This window comes from Branchiostoma lanceolatum, chromosome 3 (genome assembly GCF_035083965.1).
Source record: "Branchiostoma lanceolatum isolate klBraLanc5 chromosome 3, klBraLanc5.hap2, whole genome shotgun sequence".
NCBI lineage: Eukaryota > Metazoa > Chordata > Leptocardii > Amphioxiformes > Branchiostomatidae > Branchiostoma > Branchiostoma lanceolatum.
The window spans coordinates 15,603,422-15,630,816 of NC_089724.1; the positions used below are offsets into that span (position 1 = coordinate 15,603,422).

Here is a 27,395-nt window from a genome sequence, read left to right on the forward strand (position 1 = left end):
GTATACTCAATTTCAGAAATACTTGCAGTTGTCATGGTATTGTTTATGAGGAAAACACTCTGGGACAAAATCTTTGTCACTTGGAAAGGCAACATACACTTTATGTCGGGACGTAAAAAACTAACAGGCAACAGCTTGTAATCTTAAGTCTCCTAGTCAAGATAAGCCTTGTCTGGGCTGAAATATCCCTGTCTGCAATTTTCTGAAGAGCAGTTGGCACCGTTTGTTGGTATAAGTCAGTGTGGTTCCCCAAATATATGGGTTCTCAGGGTTAGGTAAACTATAGCTGTCTGGGCCAAGGCTAGGGCCGAACACTTGTTGTCATCTATTTCGCTGGGAGTGATACAGACGATACTAAACTGGCTGTCGGCAAATAAGTTTCAAGGCGCAAGCGAAGTTCGCGATAAGATATAGCAAACGAATGGTGTCGTGAAAACGTAAGATAAAAGGAAGAGCATGATACATGTTCCTGTTGTCAACTGCAAAAATGATTGAAAGAACAGACGTTAAGGTTGCTAATCCTATGGCTCTGCTGAACCATAAGGCCTGTGTTACTGGTCCTCCCACACGTGGAAGCATAAACATGTCCAGGGTGGAGTGTGATCCATGGGTCCCCTTGAACTATTGTGTATGGAGAATGGTAATGGAGGAGCTGACAGCATCTTCTTCAATAATAGGGTGGTCTAAACCATTTTACAACACAAAGTTGAGAACACAACTGTCCATACCACCACTGTGTAAAAACTGGTTTAAGTCGTTATAGTTCAAATACAACGAATCTATTTCAGATCCTTATGATATGTTTTGTGGACCATCCCTTGGAAAGTTAATAGGATTTATATGCCCGAGTGTCTCTCGGTGGGGTACTTTTTACCTTGAGCCAAGCTGAAGGGAAACTACACATACCAGACTTTGATATAACGGAGATTAGCATGCCATTCTCTCGCTCCAGCCCTAAGCTAAGCAAACAAGTGGCAAAAGAAATGTTGTGGTAAATCGTTTGCACGTTGCAGTGTTTCTTGTCGTACAATGACACAAAAGAAAGGTGTATATGCTTGGGAAACTTACGATTAGGACTGCCCAATTACCTTTTATTTTAGAACAACGCAATCTTGGAACATGAATGTGTTTAATTTAAGCAAGCCATTGTTGTCAAGATATCAAACCTGTGCATTTTGTAAGTCAAGTGTATCTTTCTTTAGTATATGGTTCTGATTTTCATTTGATGTTATTTTGTGAAGAAATTATTGAGATAGGCTCTTTGTGATTTAGAAAGAAGGGGGTTGAGTGTAACAGTTTAAACACAAACTTTGTCCCAAGGCATGCACGGCTCATTAACTGGGGTTAGCCATTGTGTGTATTACTATTAGGCTCTGACCTTCCCAGCCGACACAATAGACTGTACGACTTCGTAGGCAAACACGCGTCTAATTAATGATCCTACAGAAACTCTGCAGCCTCGATAAGAAGCCCGGGTTGTGACGTAAACACCCTTTGTTACGCCTGGTTGCCATCCACCTGGAAATTGGTTGCTATAATTTGTGATCGAACTTTGTTTTCTGCGGTTGTTCAACCTTAATGTTAATAGATTTCATGTCATTATGCAGCAATGGAATGATCTTTGAAACCAACACATGGGTCCTGTGACGCTCGTTGCTTATAAAATCCGAAATCAAGACTGAAAAAGATGTCTCAATGTTTTCTCACACTTGTATACGAATAAAACATCTGCAGGTACGATATCAGCTTTCTAACCACCCCTGTCTCCAAATGGTATAGCCCGGAAAGTCGCCTGTAGCCCTGGGAGGGTATGTGGTATCAGTTGTGCAGCCATGCCTCAAATTCCTGATAGGGAAAATTGAAAGGAACTGTTGATTGCAATGGTTCCAGTTCGCTTCATAACAGACCTGAGTTTTTTCCTGGGTTAATTGGAAGCAGTGTTCTCGCCAGCCTGAAATTTTTACCCGTCATTTAAATTTTGTTTCGGGGAAGAACATATCGAGCGCCGAAGGCGCGAGGCGTCGCGCCGGAGGCGTGACCATCCTAGGGGGGTCCGGGGGTATTCTCCCCCGGGAAATTTTGAGATCAAGACCCTCTGAAACGCTATTTCCTGCGTTTTGAGGGGCAAATTTCCTGGTAGAATAAGCTTAGTTTAATGACATCTCTTTCGGTGAAAAATTACACAAGGGTTTCAGGCTTAATTTTTTGGGGAGGCGTGCCGTCATCGCGGAAATATCGAATGTTCACAACTTCACACACAAGCTACACTTCTATGTTGTATACAATCGGCAAAGAAAAGAAAATTTAGCGCAACAAAACTTTATTACGTATCAGCTACGTCCTACAAAAAATGCACACAGAATAAGTCGGCAAAAATAAAACACAACTTTTCAACACTTGTTCCGTATGCGCCCTGTAAATATTGAACGTAATGAGGAATTTGACACCCTACTTTGAGAAAGAACGCAATGAAGACGTCCAATTTTTTGTCCCATGTTTTCCGCGGTTAATTTCTCCGGTAACTGCACTGAATGTGTTCAAAAGTTGTCGATTCAAGCCTTCCAACAGCCGCTTCGTCGTGCGATCCTTGCGATTCCCGCCATCCCCCTAACATCTCGCAAATTCACGCTTAGCTGAAATCTCGCGAGTAGCAAGACTCGCATGTCATTGGTCGTTTTTTCTTGACGCGACGGAGACGCGCGCTGTGATTGGTAGATTACAATATCTGATCTGACGCCTGTTTACCATTTCTTGCGGGAAGAACTCAGCCGCCGCGGCTTAAAACTTTAATACTGTACATAGATTACAGAAAGCCTGATAGCTATAGGAGTATTTTTGAATTTTAAGGCTTCTTTGATGACAATAACTGACAGTGAACCGAGAGGGACAAAACAGAAATAAACGTCAGCCTGATGCGACCGGCCAAAACTGTAGTGGGGAGGGCGGCGCATGACGCCGAGTTTTCGGCGGCCAACAAATATTTCTAGCAACCACCACGCCGCTCTCTGTGTGTTGCTGGGGTTGTCGCCAGCCGTGGCATTAGAAATGATCTAGATTGCCCTCGTCACGAACTTCCGCTTATCCTCTGGAGTTTTTGAAAATTCTAAGCTCTATCTAAATATCGATTTTGTCCATTAAAAATGACGGGTTGAGCAAAAATTTTGTCCGTCATGAGCGACAAAAACCCGTCAAATGACGGGAGGACGGGCGCTGGCGAGAACACTGATTGGAAGTGAAATATAACAGTCCAAAGGAATGTCCATTGAGCAGCTTCTTTCCATCTGGACAAATCATCTGACCAAGAAAGATTAAGTAGGTTAAAGAAGTTGAAAAATCAACTTCTGTTGTCTTGTCATCAACTGTGATATGCATTTCAACAACTGTGATGTGACCATTTCAACAACAAATTGAATCGTGAAAATGAAAGGTTAGATATCTTGAATCAAGAACAAAACAGGTGTCTGAATTACATTTAAAAAGTAGATAGATTACACATAGGTGACCAATTATAATTGTACCTTTGGTAAAGGTTACTACTCTACTGTGACCTGATTTTTAGAAGTGCTTTAGGCTATATACATGTATGTTGAAAAAACATTGTTATATACGTCCATACTCCTCAGCTAACACACTTGAGGTCCAAAAAAAGACAGAAGTACCAATTGCTTGCACAAAATATGTAGTATTGCCAGAAGTGTATGTGTGGCTGGAGGCTTGTTTGTTGTTGGGCACTTGACATGGTTTCAGCTTCACCAGCTAAATCGATTCCCCTGCCAACAATACCACTTTGTTGAAACTTCTTATTTCATGAATCAACTCTTTACAATTATTGATTTTGATGTCAGGGACTATTTTTTTCTTTGTTTGGCACAAAGGATGAAAGAGGCCCTCAGATTATTGAATAGCTTTCAGAAATAGATATTTTTTGAATAATTGTTTTATTTTTGTTGATCTGGGAATGGTCTTTGTTTACGATAACAGGATGTAGTTTAAAAGCATTATTTGTAAGAGGCCCGCATTAATGAAATAGAGGGGCGATGATGTCATTTGTTTACTGTTGGTATTTTTGTGCGAATCTTCCACATTTGTAGATGTTTGTCTACGGTAAGGGGGGGCTGTGTTTACCCACACATGGCTGTGCCAAACCGTTTTTCTCCGACTTGGTGACACAAGTGGCCATCATGGGCATTTGGCACCTGGATGCTAGGCAGTCTGAATCCACAAGTAGGGGGGTACGGCAAGCAAAACTCTAAAAACACAGAATATTTTCACCCCTGTGTGAATGCGCGATTTACTTAAGCACCCCGTCGCAAAGGAAAACAGTGTAGTGGTGGTTTGGGCGCAGGTTGTTTACCAAGAGACCGCTTTTGAGTAACACAAGGATGAGAAAAGACAATATGGTATTTCAGTCCTGTCTGTGGTTTATATGTCTACAGTTTATATCTGTGGTCAACGATCCACATGTTTTCTTTGACCAAATGGCTCAACCTGAAATGTACAACAAAACTAATACAAGATGGTTTTTATTGGACATTTCATAGAAAAATCTAGCATCCACTAGCTTGGACAACTGGGCTAAATTGACCTTTCACCCTATAACCTTTGAAAATGCATCTGCTTGGTTGGTGTGTATTACTGCATTTTATCTATAGATATTTTTGACATTGACATTCAACTGCATCCCATATATTTCACGACCTTAAGAAATATTGACATATTTTTCTTAATGTGTTTTTTTTTATTCTCCATAACAGGACCACCTCGATTGTCTGAACGAGTTATCACGCACCAAACTGTACGATTAGGACGGAATATCAAACTGCCATGTCCGGTGGAAGGGGACCCCCCACCCCTCACCATGTGGACGAAAGACTTGAAAACAATACACAGCGGTTGGACCAGATTTAGGGTTCTACGCCAGGGGTTGAAGATTAAAAATGCCGAAGCGCACGACGCCGGACATTACACGTGTAAAGCCACCAACGGCTTTGGGAGCATCAACGTCAACTACTCTCTCACCGTTATAGGTAAGTGTACAAAACCATTGTACAAAAGAGCTTAGGTTGTATCCATCTGGATGATTTGTTCTTGAACTGAGTTATCCAAATGAGCCTGCCAGCAATCCTAGCAAGGCCTTGAAATAGTGTAACATTTTACAACAGCCAGGGATGTCTTGAATTCTTCCTGGTAAACTTCTAGTCAGAGGTTGGGTATAGCTGACAGTGACATAGGATGTGGACTAGAGTCAGACCCCCAGGGAGGGGGGGTACCCTGCACATTTCTTCACACTGACATGACAAATTCACAACATAATTTGAATTTCACACAAGTTCCCCAGCTCAGTCATGTCAGTGCCTGGGTGATTTATGCCCGACCTTTGACCTGGCAGATTGGGGTCGCCAATCCCATGAAACTTATCCCCTCAAATATGGTGGGCTTCAAACAGGGCGTGTAGTCATCCCCTCCCAAAAATACAGTCCAGCGCAGATCGGGTGTTGGTGTGGCAACCTGGTCGCCCAGGCAACAGGGTTAAAGACTGTCAGCTGCCACAGTCTGATCCCCAGGCCTGTCATCAAGTCTCACAGGGCTGCCAAAAGTGGGCACTGGACAAAACTAGAGGAGTGGTAGAGATGGGGGCACAGGCATCCCGAAATTTGTGCCCGGGATTAGGATTCACAGCAGGGAGGAAGGACAGCGGACGATTTCACAGTTCCGATAACGTAGGAGGTGCTTCTGGCCGCGCGGAATGACAGGCATGCACCACACGCAGTCGTCTACCGGGAAAGTGAGATAACATTGTGATGATATAATCGTGGGATGTCATATCATATGGTGATGGATGTCACAGCAGAAGCAACAGCTGATGTGCACATAACATTCTGAACACCACAGGTCAATCATACCAGAAGGCATGACAGGGCACACAGATCAAGAAAAGTAATAATATTCAAATATTTGGTTGCTTACAAGAATCAATGATATGCATCAGAACTTACGTAGTTGTCAATGTCAGTTATGTTGTAGGAGTGATAGAGTTACAAAGTCTTCATTTATTTATTCATCATTTGTTTTGACAACATCTAGATACAAGTTGTAAAGGAAAACAAGACACAATGCGCTCAAAACATCCCCCAAAACAGGTTGATTTATGTCAGCTTAACACACTCTGGCTAGTACGTTAGATACCGCAAAGCGATTAGAATTTTATGCATAACTCTTAGATAAACGTGGCATAGAAAGGATGCACAAATATAGAGTTATGGTTAGCACAGATTTCTGAAGAGACCACATGTTGAAGACTCGGTGCTCTATGGATGTTGTTGTTGAACTGTTTTATGCCCCTCTTCACGTCAGTGTGAATTTCCCTGCCCATTGTCTCCCTAATGTTTACCGTCAACAAGTCGTTTTCCACCGGCTGATCATGCCACTACAGATACAGGCCCTCACCCCCATTGTTACACGTCTGTAAATCTTTTACTGACTGTTTATTAGACTCCTGGTTTCTGAAAACTTAGCAATTTAGAGGCAGGCGTTCTAAGCACACAGAACTATCTCAGCCAATCAGTTAAGAGTTCAGATAAACAGGTTAACTATTTCATGATGATGCATATATGTGTGATTCTGTGAGATGGTTAAATAGTAACTTTACCAGTCCATAAAGAAACCAAGTTATCTAATGCTGGGTTTGTTCTGGAAATGGTTCACTCAGAGTCAGATAGTTAACTCAATGGCTGTTGTAAAATTGTATAGAAAGCTGTGAAGTGGATAGATTGACTGAAGTAAAGTTTTAAAACCTCTGGGACTTTATGGTAGGACATGCTAGACATCGCAAATATTTGAAGTCACTCTTTGTTGCTATGAACAGGTGTAGGTTTTGTTAGCAGTGTCTTTTCCAAAACTAGGTCTTCCTGTAAAGATGATTGGGCTGTCACTAAATCACCCAGCCGCAATACAACGTCTTAGCCCAGCCCGGAAATACGCCTTGTAAACTGATTGGTAGGCGGTTATCACGGCTAGCTATGTACTTGTGTAACAGCCCAGTCATACCGGATGGAGTACATTCTTGTGGGTAGTTGCTCCGGGTCTGTATGTGTTTGGCTTCTTAGAAATTCATAGATTCAATACGTTTAAATGGAAATTTAAGAAAAAAAACTGACATAATCTATAATGCTTAGAGGTATGCCGTTTGGTGCTTTGAAGAGTATTGATGTTGTGCTGTACTACAATCACAGTGATGCCAGAATGTACAGAAGAGATTAGCCCTGTGTGTTGGTGTGTGTACTCTTGTGATTTTGTCCCATAATGCCATCAGATGGGCCCCCTGTGACAAGCCGGTCTACTACTCTTTGATGTGCGGTAGTATTGCAGGCAGAATCCAAATTGAGGGATAAATAACACTTGTTTGTTTAGGGGCAAGGCAGGATCTGTTTAGAGGTTGGCAGTGAGCCAGGGTGGCTCCAAGCTTGCTGGGAGAACACCTTTGTGGGGAAAGACATGCACCTGGGCCTGCTGTCACAGCAGGAAGAGCTAGCATACTGGCTTTTGTCTTACTTCATTGTCCATAAATCTAACTACCGTATGTATGGTCGACATATGTCTGTGTTGGCAATGGATGCTTAAAACATTGTAAATTCACCCTTGGCACAGTTTTTACAGCCTCCTATGTGCTGAAATATGGTAACTGTAGTTGGGAAGTCAGTGTCCTTCGTTGTAAATTTCTTGCCTTAAGTCTACATATCTTCAAATTCCGTGTACTTAAGATCTTTTCGGAGTAAGCAGCTCAGCTTTCAATCAGCTCTTTTTCAAGAAAAAGTTTTAATGGTCACTGTTGATTGCTGTACTCATTATAATTGTATAACAGACAACTTGTTGATCATCACATCCTTTCAGAATGTGAACCTGAAAGGGGTTTCTCACAACTTCCGATGTTTATTTGTCTGAAGAAGCTCCGCCTAACATTTGTATGGGGGTCAAAATCCACCAGAATAACCCTGGGTGTCTTTACTTGTACAGAGAGAAGGAGGGGTCGAACTTACACCAGAGGAGAAAGTACCAACCCAGCCATGTCTTCCTTAGTTCACGGGGACATTTGTGTGTTTGTTTTGGACGAGAGTCCCTTCCTTGTAATCCACTGCTGTCTGCAACTTACACATTGTTAAGACATACCCGAGTTAACTGTCAGTTTTTAATGGCGGGGGCTGGCAGACTTAATGTTCTTTTACGTTGTGGAAATAACTGAGGGTTTATTGATGAGTTGTGGAAGTGGGACCAATATTTCTTGGCAACAAATCTCGCTCGCTTGAAGTGGTTCTCCCAAAAGTGCACCTGTAAAACTTCTTGTTTGGTCTACAGGCCTAGTATATGTAAAAAGATGGACAAGAGGGCAGAGGTTTTTGCCCATATAGCTCCTGCACTTATCTATGGTTGTTAATGTTTATGGAGAGAGCATAACAAATCAACATGGCTCTTGTTTAGGTAGGGACAAACTCTAAGGAATCGTGTTTCGTTTGTAGTGTGCAACACATTCTACCAGAAAAGTTGAACCTCATGCAAAGAGTACACCTCAATGCATTGTTTCTGAGCACGATATTAAAGGTGATCTAATTTCCAGCTAGGTTGCAAAAATGGATCCAAAATGTACATAATAGTATTTCCCGCCGTTTATCCCCCGCAAAATTGGCATCATTAATACCTTTATTCCCCTCTCCCCTGTAGCCACCTGAACCCCACGGTTTCCCGTCATTAGCATCCCCGTTGCCATGCCGACAAGCTGCAAAGCCCCTTTCTCTGGCTTTGGAATGATTAACTCGATTCCGCTAATTTTTTGGGACCACCGCGTAACACAGTTTTCCAGCATATGAATCAGTCCTGTAAATTAGATCAAATGAAATCAGGTAATTTTTCCTAACTGCATTTGCAGCAGAAGCGTATTAAGTGTCACAGTGACTGAACTGTTTGTTTCATATCTTCATTCAAACAAGATCAATGATTTTATACTTGTAGGGTTTTGTAGCCAAAAATAACACCTTTATGACTCTCCTTACCTCTGACCCCACCAAATTTGATGAAATTTACACAGTTTCGAGTGGATTCATTTCAAACCACAAGTGTATAAATGGGAAAACATCTGTGGTAGGGTAGGCTGTTATCCTCTTAGCTTCCTTAGAAGTGATACTCTGAAGGTGACCTCTCCCAGTAAACTCTTTCAATGGCCATAAAAGTAAAGGAGTGTGTTGTGTTGACATTTTCCAGACTTCAAATTTATGAGCCATTGCCAGATGTTCAAGTTGGAATGACTAGAACTCCTGAAAGGTGAAGAGGGGAAAATTTCCTTACGAATGCAATGAGAGAGGAAAGGAGATCTAGACAGTTCAGAGCCCTAATATATTTTATGTTATATTTTGTTATGATAAGGACATTTGTGATGAAATTCCACAAATGAGCGAGTTGAAAAAAGCACAGTTGACATTGAGTAGTGTAGCATTGATTGATTTCATCAGAAAAATTCAGATGTTTTCGAAGATCCTTTGATCAAATTTGACAGGACAAATTAGCCGGTATGTGCCAGGAGGGTGAAATGTAAATGTTTTGTGTTTCGTGCATGGGAGGAAAAAACTTCTGGACCTTTAGCCACGCAGGTGTGAGATGTGTTCATATCTCAGAGCCCCACGGTTCAATCAAATTTTACAAGATAAATAATCAGTGAAGTCCAGGGCCTGGCCTGTGTCACCAAGGCTGGCACAAAGGTTGTCCCAGCCCCCAGCCTTCCCACCAGGAATGCCTGTCTTGTGGGATAAATACAGGCCAGGTGTTGTTGTTTAGATTGGAGATGTCAAAATAAGAGTCAGATTAACTCAAACTGGAGGTCTGGCTTTCCTAGACTTGCCAAGTAATAGATAGGACCCGGGAACTGTATGACTATGTGGTTTTAGCACTGCTCCGCCCACCCGAGGAGTTTGTTGGCTCCCGAGGGCTTCGCCCGAGGGATGCCAACAAACTCTCGAGGGTGGGCGGAGCAGTCGCCCTCGGGAGCCAACAAACTCCTCGGGTGGGCGGAGCAGTGCTAAAACCACATAGTCATACAGTTCCCGGGTCCTTTCTATTTTAGAACCCGACTGTCTTTCCGAAGCATATAATACAAATATATATATCAAACGTTTTTGTTGATGTGAAGGTGTTTGTAGCAAAAAGCCAAAGTAAGGAAGTTAAAAAGTAGAAGCTTCCATGGCCAGACCATGACAAATCTTCTAGCACCTCTGACCTTAGTGGGACCAATGTAAGTGTTGCTGCATAATTAAAAGAAAACAATCCAGCCTGTTTCTGTCATTCAAATTGCTGGCGCCAAAATTGAATAAGAAAAACTGACACCTTCTAGGGCAGGTTGTCTGGGTCAGGCCCTGGTGGAGAAGTATCATGTGATGATTTTATCCAATCTGGTTGCTAGAATTTTACCTCTTGCTCTTTCAGAGTGTGTTTTGTGCTCTGTCAGTCAGGATTTCACTTGGCAGGCTCCTAAAGCCGAGATGGCCTCTTTCAGTTTCAACATGTTTGGGAGTCAGTTCTTACAGTTCTTTCCGGCCCCCGATCATCACGACAGTCCAGTCACCTACCATCACAGCAGTCAAGTCCGGGACTAAAGTTGGCAACCCCGGCGACTCGATAAATCATGCGAATTGACTGAAAATCTATTACAAAGAGAGCATGATATAAAGACACAGCATAATAATATTACTCATTGATAAACCACAACAATTACAAATTACCTACTGGACTTGTAAGTGAGTGTTGTGTCACTAAAATTGGCAGATATTTTCTAGAACGACTGACCTAAACTTCAGAAGACAAGAACTGAATTAAGTGAAAGGGTAGACAAACTAAGATTTGTGCAAGGAGTTACAGTTTATGACCAGCCTCATTCTGTCGTGTACAATTATTTTTGACATTGACCATTGCAATACTGTTTTGACATTTTCTACAGGCCGTAACTTTTCTCAATGTAGCAGAGTTGTTTTCACAGATGCGACACCAAAAGTTGAATTTCATGCATCTTCTAGGATAACATAATTTCATTTGTATACCCTTGACATCAAGATCCGTAGTAGTTTTATTTTTCTTTGATTAGGAAGAGTGATGGCTTTCTGGAGTGGTACATTTTAACGGTTCCTGAGAGAAAAGAGGGTGATTGCAAGGGTAGAACTGGGTTTGGGGCAAGGGTTTATCTGTAGGCAGTTTCCGAGGTGTCCTCTGTTACAATTCGTTAACGTTTTCCACATGGATTTGAACTGGATAGCCTGAATCTTCCCTTTGAAGTAGTAAAGTGAGGATAGGGTTATGTGCTGCAGTGTCAAGATAAGGAAGGATTGCAGAATCCCTGTCAATTACTCTGAACCAGGTGCAAATGGGTAGGGGAAACAAGAAACTCTGGTTGCCCTCTTCAACTTATCCTCACCTGGAGGGGGGGGGGGGATAGATATTCGAATCGTAACTCAAATGTGAAATAGATTAAGTCTAATAATTAGATATTTGATTTGTTGCATATGCATTGCCAAACATATGTGCATTGCCAAACGCTGAGTTAATTTTTGTGAATGACATGTTTTGTGGACAGTATGATAAGGCACACTTGGAGCTAGATTCTCAGGAAATGTACCAAGCCTTATCTCAGTTTGATTTTGTCCGGTTAACTTTGAAATTAGATTGGACAGTTTAGGTTAACCAGGGTGTCACAATGGCTGAAATGGAGTATCTTGTTCTTAAGTTTAAAAGATAAATCAAAGTAGTCACTTTTACTACTACATTGCCAAGACCTTTGCTATAAATTCTCCATATTTGAAGTAGCCTAAGAGCCTGAGGTCTGTAAAAGTTGCCAGTCATATATCTTCACATTGGTTCTTATTTTAACAACATGGCTAGTCAGAAACTAAAAGGAAAACATTCCTTCTTGACCCTGGCAGTAGTGAACAAGCATAAGTCTGTTTCTCTATCTGACTGAAAGATCTGATCTGGCAACAGATCTAAAAGGAGAGACTTGGAAAACAAAACACTTCTGTCACCCCCCTGTCAGGAGCAGATTTAGTGCCCTCCCCCAAGCAGACAGAACCTAAACACTGCTCCTTCCTGCAGTCCCCCAAGTCTTATAAATCAACAGACAACAAGAACACTGGGGAGACCTTTTTAACTGCATGTCACTCCTATACCCATGCCACGGAGAAAACTGCTGCCCAAAACAATCAGGTGAAGGTCCAAGATATACTAGTGTGAAATTTTCACAGCTACAGTTGGAAGTCAACTTGTGAATGTACAAAAAATACAACAGCGCATTTGTAGACAGTCGCTTCAGGGTTACATTTTTTATTGTGATATATACCTCCTGTGTCTGACTTGAATACAAAGTTCTTCAACAAAGACAAATATAGATGGCTCTTTATAACAAGGGAGTAAACCCGCGGCACCTTGGTTGTATATATCACTAGACAAGTTAATTAATTCTGGTCATACTTGGACATTCTTGACCCCTGACTTCTGTCAGATTGCATGTTGGACTTTGGCCTTGACAGAAAGTGCAGAAAGTCAAGACTAATTTGCTTGAAAACTTGCTCCCCCTATCTTTTGGATATTCAAACATAGCTTGTTACTTCCTAGGCTACGAAAATAGGCTTCAAAATTTGCCTCTCACTTTTGTTTTGACTGAAATATTTTTAGAATATTCATCAAATCATTTTGAATTGCAGAAGTTGTGTAAAGTTTAAAGTACATGTAATAATTCCAGGTTTTATTCAAGATTTAATTCTTCATTTCAACTTCTGGTCCACCAGTAAAACCATCACTTTTGAAAGAAAGACAGTAATGTTCACAATTCTAAAAGTTTGGTTTCATATGGACATCAACAAACCTAACAGACGCAAGCAAAATCTACATAGTACACCTTTGCATCTGGTTAAACAATTATTTAGTTGACTGAATATAATCATTAAACCAGGTCAAACCACTGGTCTTCTATACAAGTTAATAATGTTGTCAACACTTGTCAATAGTATAACCAAATAAAGCAAACTGGCGGCTTCTTCTGTGGGATATAAGGGAGAACAACGTGTTGGTTGTCTAAAGTTCAGACCACTAGCTTTGGGAGGGGGGGACTCATAGGAGGTCCCTGACATACTTGCAGACCCCATGAAAGTTTGCTGACTTTTGCTCAGGCACCTGCCACTCCAGTCTAATCTGTATAAACTTGGTGAAGGTCTGTTCTGGTTTGTTCAGTCACAACACTGTAAACTTTCTGAGACCACCCAGTCAACCACAGATTCACTCAGGATATCTGCAGTAATCTCCCAGAGACAATTGTCACATAGTTCCGGATGGAGAGATTGTTCTATAAATATTGTATAGTCATTTGTTTGGTAGTGTCCCAATTTAGCATCTGAAGATGTAGCTTGTTACCATGAATGGAGTGCATCTCTATTGAAAATGTTGGAATACAATTTGTCGAAAAAAGAATTTGACTTGTTTTAACAATTGAAAATAATGATTCAAGAGTTTTTTTAGAAATAGTATGAGGGCTCCGAAAAAATTGTTTCTAGCATTTCTGGAGACATTAAGAAGGTATTTATGTGTTTGGAGGAAATTGGAAGGGAAAGCTGCGACTTCAAAGTTGTTTTGCAGATCAGACCACACCCATGTCATGGGAAGGTTTCTGGAGTGCCACAAGGCTAAGCAAAAGTGGAATCCTGTTTGTATTTTCACGTCGCGTCTCAGGACCAGTTTACATAGTTTGTACGGTGGGCTGTACCGACTCATCTTGAAAGGAAGCGGTCGCTGTATGTGTTCATAGCAGGTAGCTAGATTTTTCTCTGACACCTTACAAGATGTTCTTTTTATAAAAGACGAGGTTTGCACAATGAGAGGACAGTTGTTTACTGGTTACTGAAGGAAGAAATCCATCTGGTAGGAGTAAGAAAATACTTCAATTAATTCTGCTGTTGCATGCAGCATTGTCAACCGCTCGCTTTCCTGTGCATAAACTCAGCTTTGTTTTACAAGGCTCTCAAAATGCACACTCGGAGTTCGGCACTGCTGCACTTATTTCATTGTTGTAACTGAACCGAAGCCGAGGTAGCTCCGCTTTTCAGACAAGAGTCATTTATGTCCGCCATGGTTGATACAGAACACAATAGGTCCGCTCGTATTACCGGCATCACCCGAGATGTACGCAACTACCCTTCCACACTCGCTGCAAAAATTCCGTCTTGTCTTTCCTGTCGTGTACAGGGGGGCGCGATCACGTTTCCCCCGCCCCGTGAATGCGCGCATTCAGCGTGTTTGGGTATATCTCAATCCACGGCCGTTGGCACGAGTAGGGGTCGAGTGTTTGGTTTCGCCGGGGAGTTGAAGACAGCATTACCATGCCAGACCCCCGAATCAAAGCAGCGTAGACCCTCAGGAATTTCTCGGGGGCACTCTTCCGTCCTAGCCGCCCCACTTGTTTGAACAAATCGTGCATCCCAGAGCCACTTGGCAAAGAAATGCCCGGTTGTTTGCGGGGAAGTGTCCTGTCACTATTGTCAGCAGACCTGTCAGTTTCAGGCAGGAACTGTGGCCGTATTTATCCTAGTATTGATCGCTGTTTATCGTAAACAAGGGAACAAATGCTGGTGTGTTGCTACCGTTTGTCAGTGCTGAATTTTCGGAAGCGGAGAGGGCCTGTTGACGGCATTCTGTTTCAGTAGTCGGATTGACAGACCAGAACACAGACAAGACCAGTGGTGGGTCTTCACTAAAAAGTCTAAATCCTTCTCTTCAAAGAGATTAAACTTTCTGGACCACAATAGACGGCAATTACCCAATTTTACATATTTATGGCTATAATCATTTGAAAAGGTACAAAAGAAAGATTTATCTGTATCCTTTTGATGGTAAGCTTCCTTTTTCTCTAATGCTGTGATTAGGATTTCCTCTGTGGGATCAAGGGATGTTGTATTCTTAGAATGTCCTTAGCTAAGTCCAGAGCAGCTTGGATTTGTCATTCATGTACTTGAAATATACATTTGGAGGCCTTCAACATTTTCATAATCTTTTCCTTGACCAACTCTCAGTGGTATATTATTGTTACAATACAAGAAACAGTCGGCAGTGTTTGAAGTCTCAAGGCTTTTAGCACAACTTATCTGACTTACAAATGTCCAGACCAAGGTTTTGGCTGTGACTGTATATCCTGTCCTCCCACGCACATGTTTGAATTCTTTAGGGTGTTGTTTGGTTCTCTAGGAAGTTCTTGCACTTGTCCTTGAATAACTCCAGAAAACGTTATGTGCTCAGACGTTTTCGAAACGTCTTTTTCGTTCACAAGCAAATTTCTGCGGACAAATTGTCCCTGTACTGGTCTTTTTTTTGCTACCTATATCCAATAGCTTTTTTGAGAATATATACTTCAGAACGTTTTCTCAAGTTTGCTAGGAACAATTTTTCATCCAAGCCAATACTGTACTGCTTCAGTTATTGGGGCCTTTTCTGTACATCTTTCGCAGTTGGCATATCTTAGAGCCACTTCACTTCAACTCTAAAAGCTTTGACTGCGAGGTTGGCCTAGCTTTAACAAAACGGAAATCTCTCAATGCTTCTCCATTCCGTGGAGTTACATAGATTGTATAGATCATGGCACACACATTTCATGGCCAGCGGGGTTTCTGCAGTAGTATATTTATTTGGTTTTGCTGTATCTAAAATTCAGGGGAGTGTCTGTAATCTTGATTCCTTGCAAGAATTTGCTGCTGCAATCTTTCATCAAAGATTTTCTGTTAAACAAATAAACGGGAGAGGAACTGCATTTTCATGGTCATGGAGGAATGATTAATTTTCTTGATATAGTCCGATCTTGTTACATGTTGGGAGACACGTAGGAAGCCATGGGTATTATACCTAATATTCGACATATGTTTCTCAATCTGGCATATTTTTCTGATTATCAGATGTTGAAGGAAGAAATGATGATACATGTAATATACGTTATTTGTACAGTTCTCAGAATACCAAACTGTTCAAAATGTAATGTTCTTGGATGTATGTATCGTTAGAAATTTTTTTCTTGTCTCTTATTGGGGAAAGGGGGTGGGAGTCTAGAAGTTCATTAAATGCTTTCCAGCAAATCTCCCCTTCACACTTCACACACCCCCATTGTCCACACACAATTTACCCTCCCATTAAGCTACAAAGGGACTTCACACAAATTGCTAAATCTCACCAAATAACCTCAAAAAGGTGTTAATCTTCAGACAAAGGGGCGGCCCCTCCCACCAGCTTAGTCTGGAGTTGTTAAAGTTTTTTGTGTCTGCAGGTTTGGAGAATAGATACAGTTTTCATGGTTTTTTAGAGCACAGAAATGACCACCAAAAAGGCTCAAAGCTAGCCTAGCAACACACATGCACAATACTTGAAGCATCTTATAGACATTTTTGTAGCAAGACTCCTGATTGGAAACCAGAGTGTTTCCCTATGCATATGCATCCTTGTCAGATTCTGAAGTGGAAATCCTAAGGGGCTGGATGTCCAGGTTATTGCAATGGCCTGCTGGGTAACACATGTCAGCTGTCTACACCATGTTTACCCAAGATGGATTGTTCCAGAAAAGTGTTGGTTTTTTGTCAGATTTTTTGTTGTTTTTGTTTTGACACAAACTGAGGCAGAGGGGAGGAGGGTTTATCATCACGGGAGATTCGAAATAGATTACTTATTAAACATCGCAATATGACTGACAAAACCTGGCCCCAGTCTATCACATTTTGGAGTGAACTTTCAACATGGCTTCTTTATAACACATTCATGGCTGCTAGGTATTCTTGAAGAGCTTAACTGTTATCTTTGTGCAGCTATGGAGAAACATCTGTCAGTACTCTATTAAAAGAAGACGGATCATTCTGAGAGGAAAACTGTTGAATATTTCATTTGGTTATGTTTTGATAGATGTAGGATTTGTACTTCAAAAAGGCCCCCCATGTGCAGTTGGGAACAGGTATTGAGCCAGCTGTCAATGAATAACCTTGGGAAGAAATATGGAAAAGAACGTCCTTTGAATAGGAGTAATAATGCAAACATGGTCTATAGTATGTTTGTCTCCAAACTGAAAAATGTCTAATGAGTCTGGAAAGAAAATGTGATGAATAATTTGGAGATTAAAGAATGCAGTTATGTTTGCGAACGGTTTAAAATATTCTTGGAAAAAAACGTGCTGCAGACAACTTTTCTACTTCCGGTGGCAAATTCAGAACTAAGCCAGTGATAAGCACAAAACTAGTGAGTTGTGAAAAAAAAAAGAGGAAAGAATGGTTCTGGTCACAGGAAAAAAGCCCTAGCACTAATCCAAGGCCAAGACTAAATCCGTGCAAGTCCCCTGCCTAATTTGGCATGAAAGTAGAGAAGATTAACATTTGTATGGTGGTAGATGTATATCAAGTGTTGTTGTCCACACCACTGGTGATTTGGCTCCTCCCCCCAAATTAACTGCCCACTGGGGCATGGTAAGGTAATTAGCACTCATTAGAGTCTCCACACCTGGGCTCGTTAATTGGCCGTTGATGAATGTGTACGGTTTCTCCATATTTGGAAGTCGTTTTATTTGTGTGTTTCTAGTACCATTGTTGATAGTGTTTTAAAGTCAGTGTTTTAGGTAAAACAGTTATTCGTAAATAGCTCATACACAGAGTAGTCACCTGCTGAGATCAAATTACTAAGAAAATGTATACTGTAGGATTTGTATACCAGGCTTGCAGTTTTGTATTTAAAAAAAAGGAAAATGCCTGAAGGGTTGAATCCAACATGAAAGAAAAACAAGCAGGGCACAATGTTCGTATTTAGGTATGCAGTCCGTGTTTGTTGTGAAAAATGAGGCCGATATTGCCTGGGGCATCAGCTGGTAGAATGTGGGTAAAATGTGCCATGTCCTGTCACAGCCATATGATTAACTGGTCTGCAAGGTGTTTAGTACATGATATCAACTGTTGGGTCTGAAAGCTTTGATTTTCACTATATGATGTGGTTAGATTTCATACCAACATTTCCAGTTGGTGTAATGTCCCTCCCATGCTGCTTGGAAAAATCTGATCATAGAAATCTAATCATAGTGGGTGACTGGTGGCGGTAGAGTGTGAAATTTTGTGTTTGGCGGATAACTTGAACTTGTATGGCACGAGGTGCGGATTTGTCAGCGAATTGGCAGCGGTTTGTTTACTGTACCCCCGCTATGTGTCGCCCAGAATGGTTGACCAAGCACAGGATGGTCCATGACCCAGAAAGAATTCTTCTTCTTCGCATTTTACTCTCTTGCAAGTTAGGTTTATAACGAATTTGTGGAGGTGATGGGTCTATTCTTATAACAGACTAAAGCTTGAAAAACAACAACAAATTTGTTATTTTCAAAGAAGGAATAGTTAGAACTCAGCTAAATGTCAAAGACAAAAGATGGTTGGTAATGCATTACAAATTCCAGCCATTTCTGTCTGCTTGGAGCAAGCATTATCAGGCAATTTTCATGCCCACCTAGGGGATCCTGACTGAGCAGGCCAAGGAAACATTGGTTAACAGTTTCTTGCCAATGTTGTTCTTCAGCACCTGTGAACAAGGTCTCTTCAGCAAATGATTTTCTTTGTCAAGGAAAAGGTCTAGACTAGAATCAACATGAGAAGAATATCAGAAAACTGGAGCGTAGTTACTACAGCGTTGCGGTGGTGAACTCGCTAACCCCTTACGGAGTGTTGGCCGGCAGAACCAGCAATTTATTTGCTCAGCTCCACATGTGTGGACCCAATACATTCTGGAGTGGTGCTTAGAGTGTGGAGATTCAAAGGCTTGCTCAAATTTTCTGTTTGACATGAGGTTTGGGTCGGACTGCCTTGCACGCTTTCTTCCCCAGGAACAAAGCAGGGCAGGTGTGGTGAAGTGCCGCCCTTCAGCTTTTGTACCAGGTTGACTATAAACTTGTTGTGCATGCTTGGCTTTAAGAAAGCTTACCCAAGCAAAGCTTCCCCGGGCAGTGTGTATGATTTGTAAAGACTATATATATACTTTTGTTCAAGTAAATACAGCACCATACAAATCGCACTAGGTAATGATTGATTGAAGAAAGCATCACGAGAATCTCTGGCGTTTTTACGGCAACGTTCTGCTGAGTCGGTTGAACTTGGGTGGCCGTAAATTAGCGACAAAGTCGAACCAATCCTTTCGTAATAACGCGATGATTGAGAGACTGGGTATGAGTAATACCACATAGAACGTGTCACCATTGGACAGGTGTGTTTGGTAGAGATGGTGGTGTTGATGTTGGCACAGGCACAGGCACAGATGTCTTTGTGTAAACCCTGATTAGCCACATATGGCCATGATGTGTTGTATAGAAGGGAACAAGACTTTTAAACCTTTTGGTCTTTATGTGTCATAACTAACTCAAGTAGACCATAACAATTCATCTTAGCATCAGTGAACGTTAAGAAAAGCTCATAACATTCTCATTATGAGCAAGATCTGTGAAGCACAGTTTTTGTGTGCACACTTTGCTATCATTATCAGAAAAGCCTGCAGTTCTGTCACACTAGTTGTGAGCTCAGCTGTGGATAGTGAAAACCCAGGAGATTGCCTTCCATGAAACCCAAGTCACAGTTCGTGTCTGTTCCTCTTCCCAGTGCACACAAACCAAACCAGGACGCACCTGCACCAAACACACAGGAAACATAAAAATATGGGCGCTCAGGCATTGAAAACAAATACTCCACATCCCACATAATTGGTCAAATATACATCTGGCTTTGCCATATGAAAAAGCCATTGAGTTTGGCACTTGGGCCAAGAGGAAAATGCTAGGCTACATTTTCTCAGGGGTATATAGTGTTGAAAAGCAAAGATAAATCTTTCCACCCTGACTTTCAAGGGGAAAATTCTCACCATTCTATCCAGATAGTTACACTTTGCTTCCCCTCAGCCCCCAGGCTTACACAAGTCGTAAAGTAGTTTGCAAGTTTTAGATGTCCCAGGCTTTATGGAGCACAAACCATACACAAATCTGCCCAAAGATGGCCAGATTACCTTCTTGTACTGACCCTAATGAATAGCTTAGAGTTATGATGTCATGGGCGAATGTAGAAGAGGCATTCCTCCCCTCCAAGAGGGACTTAAAGGCTTGGGAGGAAGGCAGATGACAAGGTTAATTGAAGACTGGCGGGTGTCTCCCCCCAAGTCCCTGTCTGCAGAAACAACCATGTGTTGAAAAGCAAGAGTTAATGAAATCTTTAGGTGGAGCCAGGCAGGGGCAGAGGTTATGGCTAAAGAGCCTCAGGGGCAATTGTTTTTGAAACTGATGCAGAAAATGAGAGACTTAACTGTAAGAACCCTCTGATAAACAGCTTACAGCTGTCAGGAGACGTCTGGAAGCCCTTAAGGCGGAGATGGGCAGGAGACCTTAAGTGTTACGGCCGGTGGGAGGAGCCTTACCTTGGAGTAAGTTCAAGATCTCCGGATGCCTTCCTCCAGGAAATCCAGTTACATTGTACTTGACTTTGTTTGAACTGTGCAAATTACTTAAGGGAGAGAACACACCCTGAAAGATAAACAGAGAGATAAGACCCGCCGTACACCGTTTAGGTGAGTTAGTCTGTTTGGCAGGAGAATCGCAGGGTCCTCGCTACCGAATTGTGGCTGTTTACGCTGCGGTAAGCCTGAGCCGTCTTTGACAATTTGTTTCTCCCGAAAAGTCGGAAGCCGTCTCTCGGTTGTTATGACGAGAGAGGGAGGGTTGTATATGTCAGGATCACCTAGGTACCAGGATGTAAGCAAGAGCTTCCAAAAGCCAAGAAGTTTAGTCTCGCAGTTTGTCCAACTGCAGAGTGATCAAAACGTCCCAACCCTCAGGCTTCTAAACCGCTGACGTAATGTATAAACTGTGGATCATCTCATACAATGTACAGATAGAACAACTATGCACAGAAGAGAGACTTTGTTCACAAATTATCCTTTTTACATTAAAAAAACACTGCTAGGAATTAGTCAAGAAAAGGTGGATTCTGTTTAGATCTCGTAGATAGCTTCTGTCATGTGTCAAAAGAACAAAGTTGGATCATGGCAGGAAGCGGATCACCTTGGACTATGAAAAAACAAAACTCTTGACATTTCACCCAGACCGGAGATAGTGTGTCAGACAATGACAGTTTCTGGCTTAACTTCCAGTGAAGATTTTATGCTGTTCAGAGCAGCATTTCCGCTAGACCTGACTAGACTGTAGAGGGAGTTCATGCACGAAAATAGAAAGCATCTTGGACCAGGAAATTTCGGAATCTATTTGAAATGCTATTTTCTGTATTTTGAGAGGCAAATCTCAATTATGGAAATGCTCAAGAGTATAAAGCAGACGGCCCAGTGTATGAGGGGGTGTGAAACCTCTGCACATAAAAGAACCCAACACACTTCAAATCAAGAAGAGTAGCTAGGGGTGACCCAGTGTGCTTGGCAAAATATGCAAGCCTTAGCGAAGCGCTACTGTACTAGCTAACGAAAAAGCGTCATGCTTCGTTCACAGTCTGAGGTTTGATTGCTTTGCCTTTTTTCATGGAAGCTCAGCACATTTTTTGAGGCATTGCTGACAATTGGCCGAAAATGTATTGGACGCACCAAGATACAGTTGAAGTTATCCACCCAGCCCCCAAAAAATGACACCAAATTGCAAGTCTTGCAGGAATGTTGGTACAGAGAGAACGTGCACTGGGCTGCCCTACAACACCTGAAGAAGTCATTAACCTAGTCAGAAAGTGAGATCTTCAGTCTGTTTCTGTGAAAGTGTTACCACATGCCAAGCTGCTCCCATGACTCTCATAATGTTTTCATAGGGGTGGGAGAACCCTTTGAAGTGTACATTGAGTTTCAGAAGTCCCTGAGAGGGTACAAGGGGGGAGTGATCCCCGGGGAATCAGGCTCCTTACTTAGAAACAGGTTTTTAGTACCTTTTAAAGGTTACTAACCAAGCAACCTCTTACACAAATATATACAGTCAAAGTTGCTAAGTGTAGTTTTAGAGCCATCATTTGAGGGGATGTTTTTTGCAGAACAATGTATTTACAAGAGGGTCCATCCACATCTATGCCACGTGTCAGCTAGGCTGAACTTTCTGTTCAGGTGTTTGTATGAAAGTTTGAAATCTTCAGATGATTTAATTGTGTCTCTTGTTCCTTCTTGCAGATGACTCCAATCCAGGCAGACCGGTTGGAACAACACCTGTTGGTGGAAGTGAGTAGTCTCTGACATTCTTTTCATAGCAGTTGAAGTTCAATTTCGAAACATGAAACAAGATTGAAAGATAGTAAGTAGGACAGTTCACAGTCTCTTTTTGTAAACGAGTAAAAAAAAAGTTTGTTCTACTTTTGAAATCCTGATACAAAGGAACATGCAGCATTTTCTGTATCGCTAGTTTTAAATATTTTTCTTGCCTTTGTCCAACAGCCAAACCCAGATTCACACAGCCACAGAAGATGCGGCGAAAGATCATCCAAAGACCGATGGGCAGCTCCGTCCGGTTGAAGTGCTCTGCAAGCGGTCAGCCCAAACCAGAAATAATCTGGTCGAAAGATGGGAGACCGCTCACCGACGAGGATTTAGGTACGACCAGTTTATCGTTCAGACTTTCTGCCTTGTAAAGCGAACAGTAGCTATCTTGTCTAGTTTTGACCAATTTGCTGGGGACGTAGGGGTGAGGGCTGAAAACCTAGAGCACTTAATGGCAGACCGTGCTGTCTGGAGGGAGAGAGCTGCTGTGGTCCGGGCAAGTCGCCTGACATGATGATGATGTTAGTTTTGTGAGTTAGATTGTTTTCTTATCGCTTTTACAGGTGGAGCAAAGAAGGGTCAGCGGTGGACCTTAAAGCTGCGTAACCTCAGGCCGAGAGACAGCGGTCGCTACACCTGCAAGGTGTTCAACCGGATTGGGAGCATCAACGCCACTTACAAGGTGGATGTCATAGGTGAGCAGCCATGGTCTTCACTTCTGTCTTCACTTATCAGATTCGTAAGCCTTACTATGTGTATATACGTGTATGAAATTGTGGAGATAGATGAAACTGTGACCAGTACGTAATCACCTGTTGATGTTTCGTTGACCGGTTGTCACCTTCCTCAGGGCAAGCAGGTGATTATGTACTGGTCGTGTACGCAGAACATCATTAACCTGGCATATATCAACCTGATGAAGCTATTTATGAAGTGTGTAGATACTGGTAACATTGTTTAGGAGAGTAAATTTTGCGTTTCCTTTTTCCAGCTCGCATGACGACGAAGCCACAGTTAACCGGCGTGCACCCGGTCAACACGACGGTGGAGTTCGGCACCACCGCGTCCTTCCAGTGCCGCGTCCGCAGTGGCGTCAAGCCGCACATCCAGTGGCTGAAGCGTGTGGAGGAGCACGAGCTCCACAAGCACCCCAACACCACGATCGACGTGGGCGGGGTCAAGTTTATCGTCCTGCCCACCGGGGAGGTCTGGTCGCGCCCCGACGGATCGTACCTCAACAAACTGATGATCAGTAAAGCCAAGGAGGAAGACTCGGGGATGTACATCTGTCTGGGTGCCAACACGATGGGGTACAGCTTCAAGGCCGCTTTTCTAACAGTCAAGCCTGGTAAGGACCTCTGCATCTTTATCAACCATCTAAAAGCCTTTGAAAAGAGTAGAGCAGCATTTTTCTGGATTAAAGAAATCTAGACTTGTCATGAGCATATTGTTTGGTCAGAGTGTCCTCTTTTATCACAGCCCACAGCTTTTAGACTGATACTAAAGATTTATCAGCATTTTACTTTACTAAGTGAATTGCGATTTTTATGTTACGTGATTGTTTAAAAGATGCTAAGTTGCAATGTTGTTGTGGTTTTTGTAGATCCAGACAAGATAGAAGACCCGGCCATAACGACGAAGTCCGTGATGAGCAGGAGTTCCATGAGTAGTAAGGTGCCGTTAGTGGTGGTGATCGGACTTCCCGCCGCGCTCGGTCTGATCCTCGTCATTGGGGGCGTTTGGTTCTGCCAGCAGCGGAAACGCTGCCCGTCGCCCCCCGCCAGCGTCAGGACCCCGACCCGGCAATACGTGCCCCAGCACGACGCCGCGTCCCACGGCACGACCGTCATGTCGTTACAACGGGACAAGGACTCGTCAGGCTCGCTGTCGTCGGGGATGCACCCGCCGTCTGGCCTTTTGAGCCCAGCGGCGAGCCCCACGGGAACGCTGAGTTCCAACAGCACGTCCACCAGAGAAAAATACTTGAACAGATACGCGGACATTCACACACACACGCACACCCACACAGAGGGAGTTAGTAAGGTCTACCAGCACCAACACATCCATTACCAGTGTTAGCCCTGAACCCTTCATCCTTCTTTATTTATAAAAAGAAATCTTCCCTTCGTCCTAAGATGTGCCTAGAGCTGGCTGGGACGAGCGCCTGTCTGTTCGTTGTAAGGTGTTACAACGTCATTGCTTTTTTGTTTCGTTTTTGCCAAATAGTGCCTGGTGCTAAATCTGTGTAGTATTTGTTTATGTGTCAATTATAAAAGAGTCTATACAAAAAAGATTTGGAGAGTATTTAATGGTAAATGATATATATTTGTGATGTGTAGAAATGAGTATCAAATTGAGGGCAATGATTAGTTGTTTTATTGACAGGTGTCAGTCATAGCCAGCTCTGGGTACATGGTTTCACAGCTTGGAAGTTTTTGCATGCACAATCATGGAAAATTTTGTATATTATTTGTACATTTGTAAATAAGTTAAGAGTGATAAGAAAAATGGATGGTCTGAGAGTAAAGTATAACCTATTTTGTTACAAGTCGATGCCAAAATGAAAGAGAGCAACAGTTGTAAGAGGGAGAGTAACAAGATGCCATCAGTGTATGTTGAAGTTCCTCCAATCAGCTGTCTTGTTTCAAAGAGATTGGATGGTAGACATCATAAGGGCTGGTCCATTTTAAGAGAAAGGGAGAGTAGGAAAAATTCTTACCCCTTTCTTTCCTTTTACCCACTTTTCCCTTGTATCAAAATTCTCATACACCCCCGACCTTTTTAATATGAGCAACCACCCTTATATAATATTTAAAGTGGGAGAGCCCCAAGAACAACCTGCCCTCCTCCCCACACAAAGATGGTTTGTGTGGAACGTGACACTGATGGCATTTGGACAGTTACTTCCTTACACAATCCGAGTTTGTCAGGTGACATTCCAGGCAGCGTAGGTCCCCAACATAACCCTCTGTCACGAGGAGTGTAGTGTGTGTGAAGACCGAAATCTCACGAAAAAGGGTGTAAAATAATGGTTTTCCTTATTCTACTGTCAGAATGCTTTGTAAATAATTGGTTGTGATGCCTTATCACTACAGACAAGAAATAACTTTTTTGTTACCTCCGTATATTTAGATCTCAACTATTATACCTCTGTCTTTTTTTGAATATCATTTTTTTTACGACGACGTCACATACATCTACGTTAACAGTTCAAGTATGCTTTTTCAGAAGTTCAGTTCTTTTCTGTTTCATGCAACACACCTTGGTGGGGGATTTTCTGTATGCATCATCAACAAAACGTTCATCCGGTTCCAGTTTTATTGAATTTCATACTTCTCATTCTGTTAGGTTTGTTATGTCATGTGCCAACACTGCCAACTTATATTCTAATGCAAATTCTTTTTAACGCCCTTCTTATAGAAGGTACAATATAGTTGCCCTCAACCGCAAGTTCAAATAGCTGATCACTGAACCATATAAGCCAGCAAAAACAACACTTTTAACTAAAGCCACATCAGTGTGCGTATCTGTAAAATACTGGATTTGTAACTATGTCATGAATATTAACCGTTATGTTTTGTTTTTGCACCAGAGTGGTAACAAAAATATATAAATACATCGTAAAAAAAATGCTGGTGTAGTCCGATGCCAAAGAATTGGATGCTTAGAAAAAAAGTCGAGTACCACCATGTAATTTTTGCAATGTAATTTTTTTAAATGTTACAAATGACTTGTGTAGAGAAGAGTTTTGTTTAGCTGTATAGAGCTATATTTAAAGATGACATAAACCATCTATGATTAGATGTATATTGAACATTATCGGAGGAGGGAGTTTTCTCAGATTGACAGCTGTCTTTATCACATGAACTGATTTGTTCTTAGTACAGTGATCATTCATAGTACATGTATTAGTCTATATGAGAGCCTAAGTCAGCAAGTTTTTATATAAGATTATGATATTTAATCATGATGATTGAAAGACTTCTCTTTTAGACAATCCGCTTTTGAACTAGGAAAATGTGGATTTCTTGTATATTTCTGTTAAAAAAAGGATGAAAGATGACTATATCGTCTGCCTTTCTGTGAAAGACAGCATTGAACCATCCTTTTGTAACTTTATCAGCCAGATTGTGCTGATTTTTCCGTTCTATAAGGCACAGTCGATTGTACCTTGGAAATCTCAAGTACAGTACGGTTTTCGAGTTTTGTAAGACTAAGAGGGCAAGTACATGGACAAATTGCAATATAATATGTAGAAAATACTTTCAAATAGATGACCAGAGATTTACTTTTTCTCTTTTAGCAAAATTTTTTAGTCCACAATATTTTTGTTACATCATTTTTGAAAAAAAAATTATATATTACAACTGGTATACATTGCAGAAGTATTGATATTGACAGCTGTCAGTCAAAGAAAATGCCCCTCCTCCTGTGATGAGAGTGCTTATATGTACATAGGCTGTGAAGACAGATGTCAGTGTGTGTAATAAGTGACTACTTGTAGCTGTGGTGGTGAGAAAATACCACAGAAGAATATGTATGGCAATGTGAAGAGAAAATTAAAATCACTTTTGTATGAACATAAAACATGTGGCTGACAGTGTATTCGTTTGTGTGATAGGTGTGAAATTGGAAAGGAACGAAATGTTACCGGTTATTGATTGAGTGAATCAATGGATGGGTCATGAAATCGGGGGAAAGAAAAGTATAAGAACTGGAAAATAGAATTCAAAAGGAAGACTCGACAACATAGAGCAAATAGTTATTTGTATCGGCAAGTCCTTAAAAAAAATGTCATGCAGTCTTTGGATTATTATTCTGAGTGTAAGGAGATACTAGTAATGAAAATGCTACCTCCTCAAAAATGTTTTGGGGGAACATTTTACTGTCACAACAAGACTATCACATCATGTTGCTGTCATTCAAGTCAGGAAACAGATATTAGGATGACTGATTTTCCATGTAAGACGCTGGCGGTCTGACCCAAGTTTTGCGATTTAAAAGTGGTTTTGAAACACCTCGTCGCGGTCTGTAGTAGTACTGCAGGCCAGACTTTCACGGAGTGTACTTGTAAAAGGAACTTTTGCATTATTTATTCATTTATT

General features: G+C 41.7%; 1 protein-coding gene across 3 annotated transcripts in view; it reads left to right on the plus strand.

Moving 5' to 3' along the window:
* The window catches only part of LOC136430559 (fibroblast growth factor receptor-like 1), a 49,643-nt gene extending 22,766 nt beyond the window's left edge, over positions 1 to 26,877 (plus strand). For all 3 annotated transcript variants that reach the window (XM_066421280.1, XM_066421279.1, XM_066421278.1), the window contains exons 3-8: positions 4,755 to 5,027; positions 22,207 to 22,254; positions 22,468 to 22,623; positions 22,854 to 22,985; positions 23,282 to 23,638; positions 23,894 to 26,877. In XM_066421280.1, coding sequence (XP_066277377.1) covers positions 4,755 to 5,027; positions 22,207 to 22,254; positions 22,468 to 22,623; positions 22,854 to 22,985; positions 23,282 to 23,638; positions 23,894 to 24,369 — 1,442 coding nt within the window. In that variant the 3' untranslated portion in view covers positions 24,370 to 26,877. The remainder of the gene's footprint in view (positions 1 to 4,754; positions 5,028 to 22,206; positions 22,255 to 22,467; positions 22,624 to 22,853; positions 22,986 to 23,281; positions 23,639 to 23,893) is intronic.
* Positions 26,878 to 27,395: the final 518 nt, after the last annotated feature.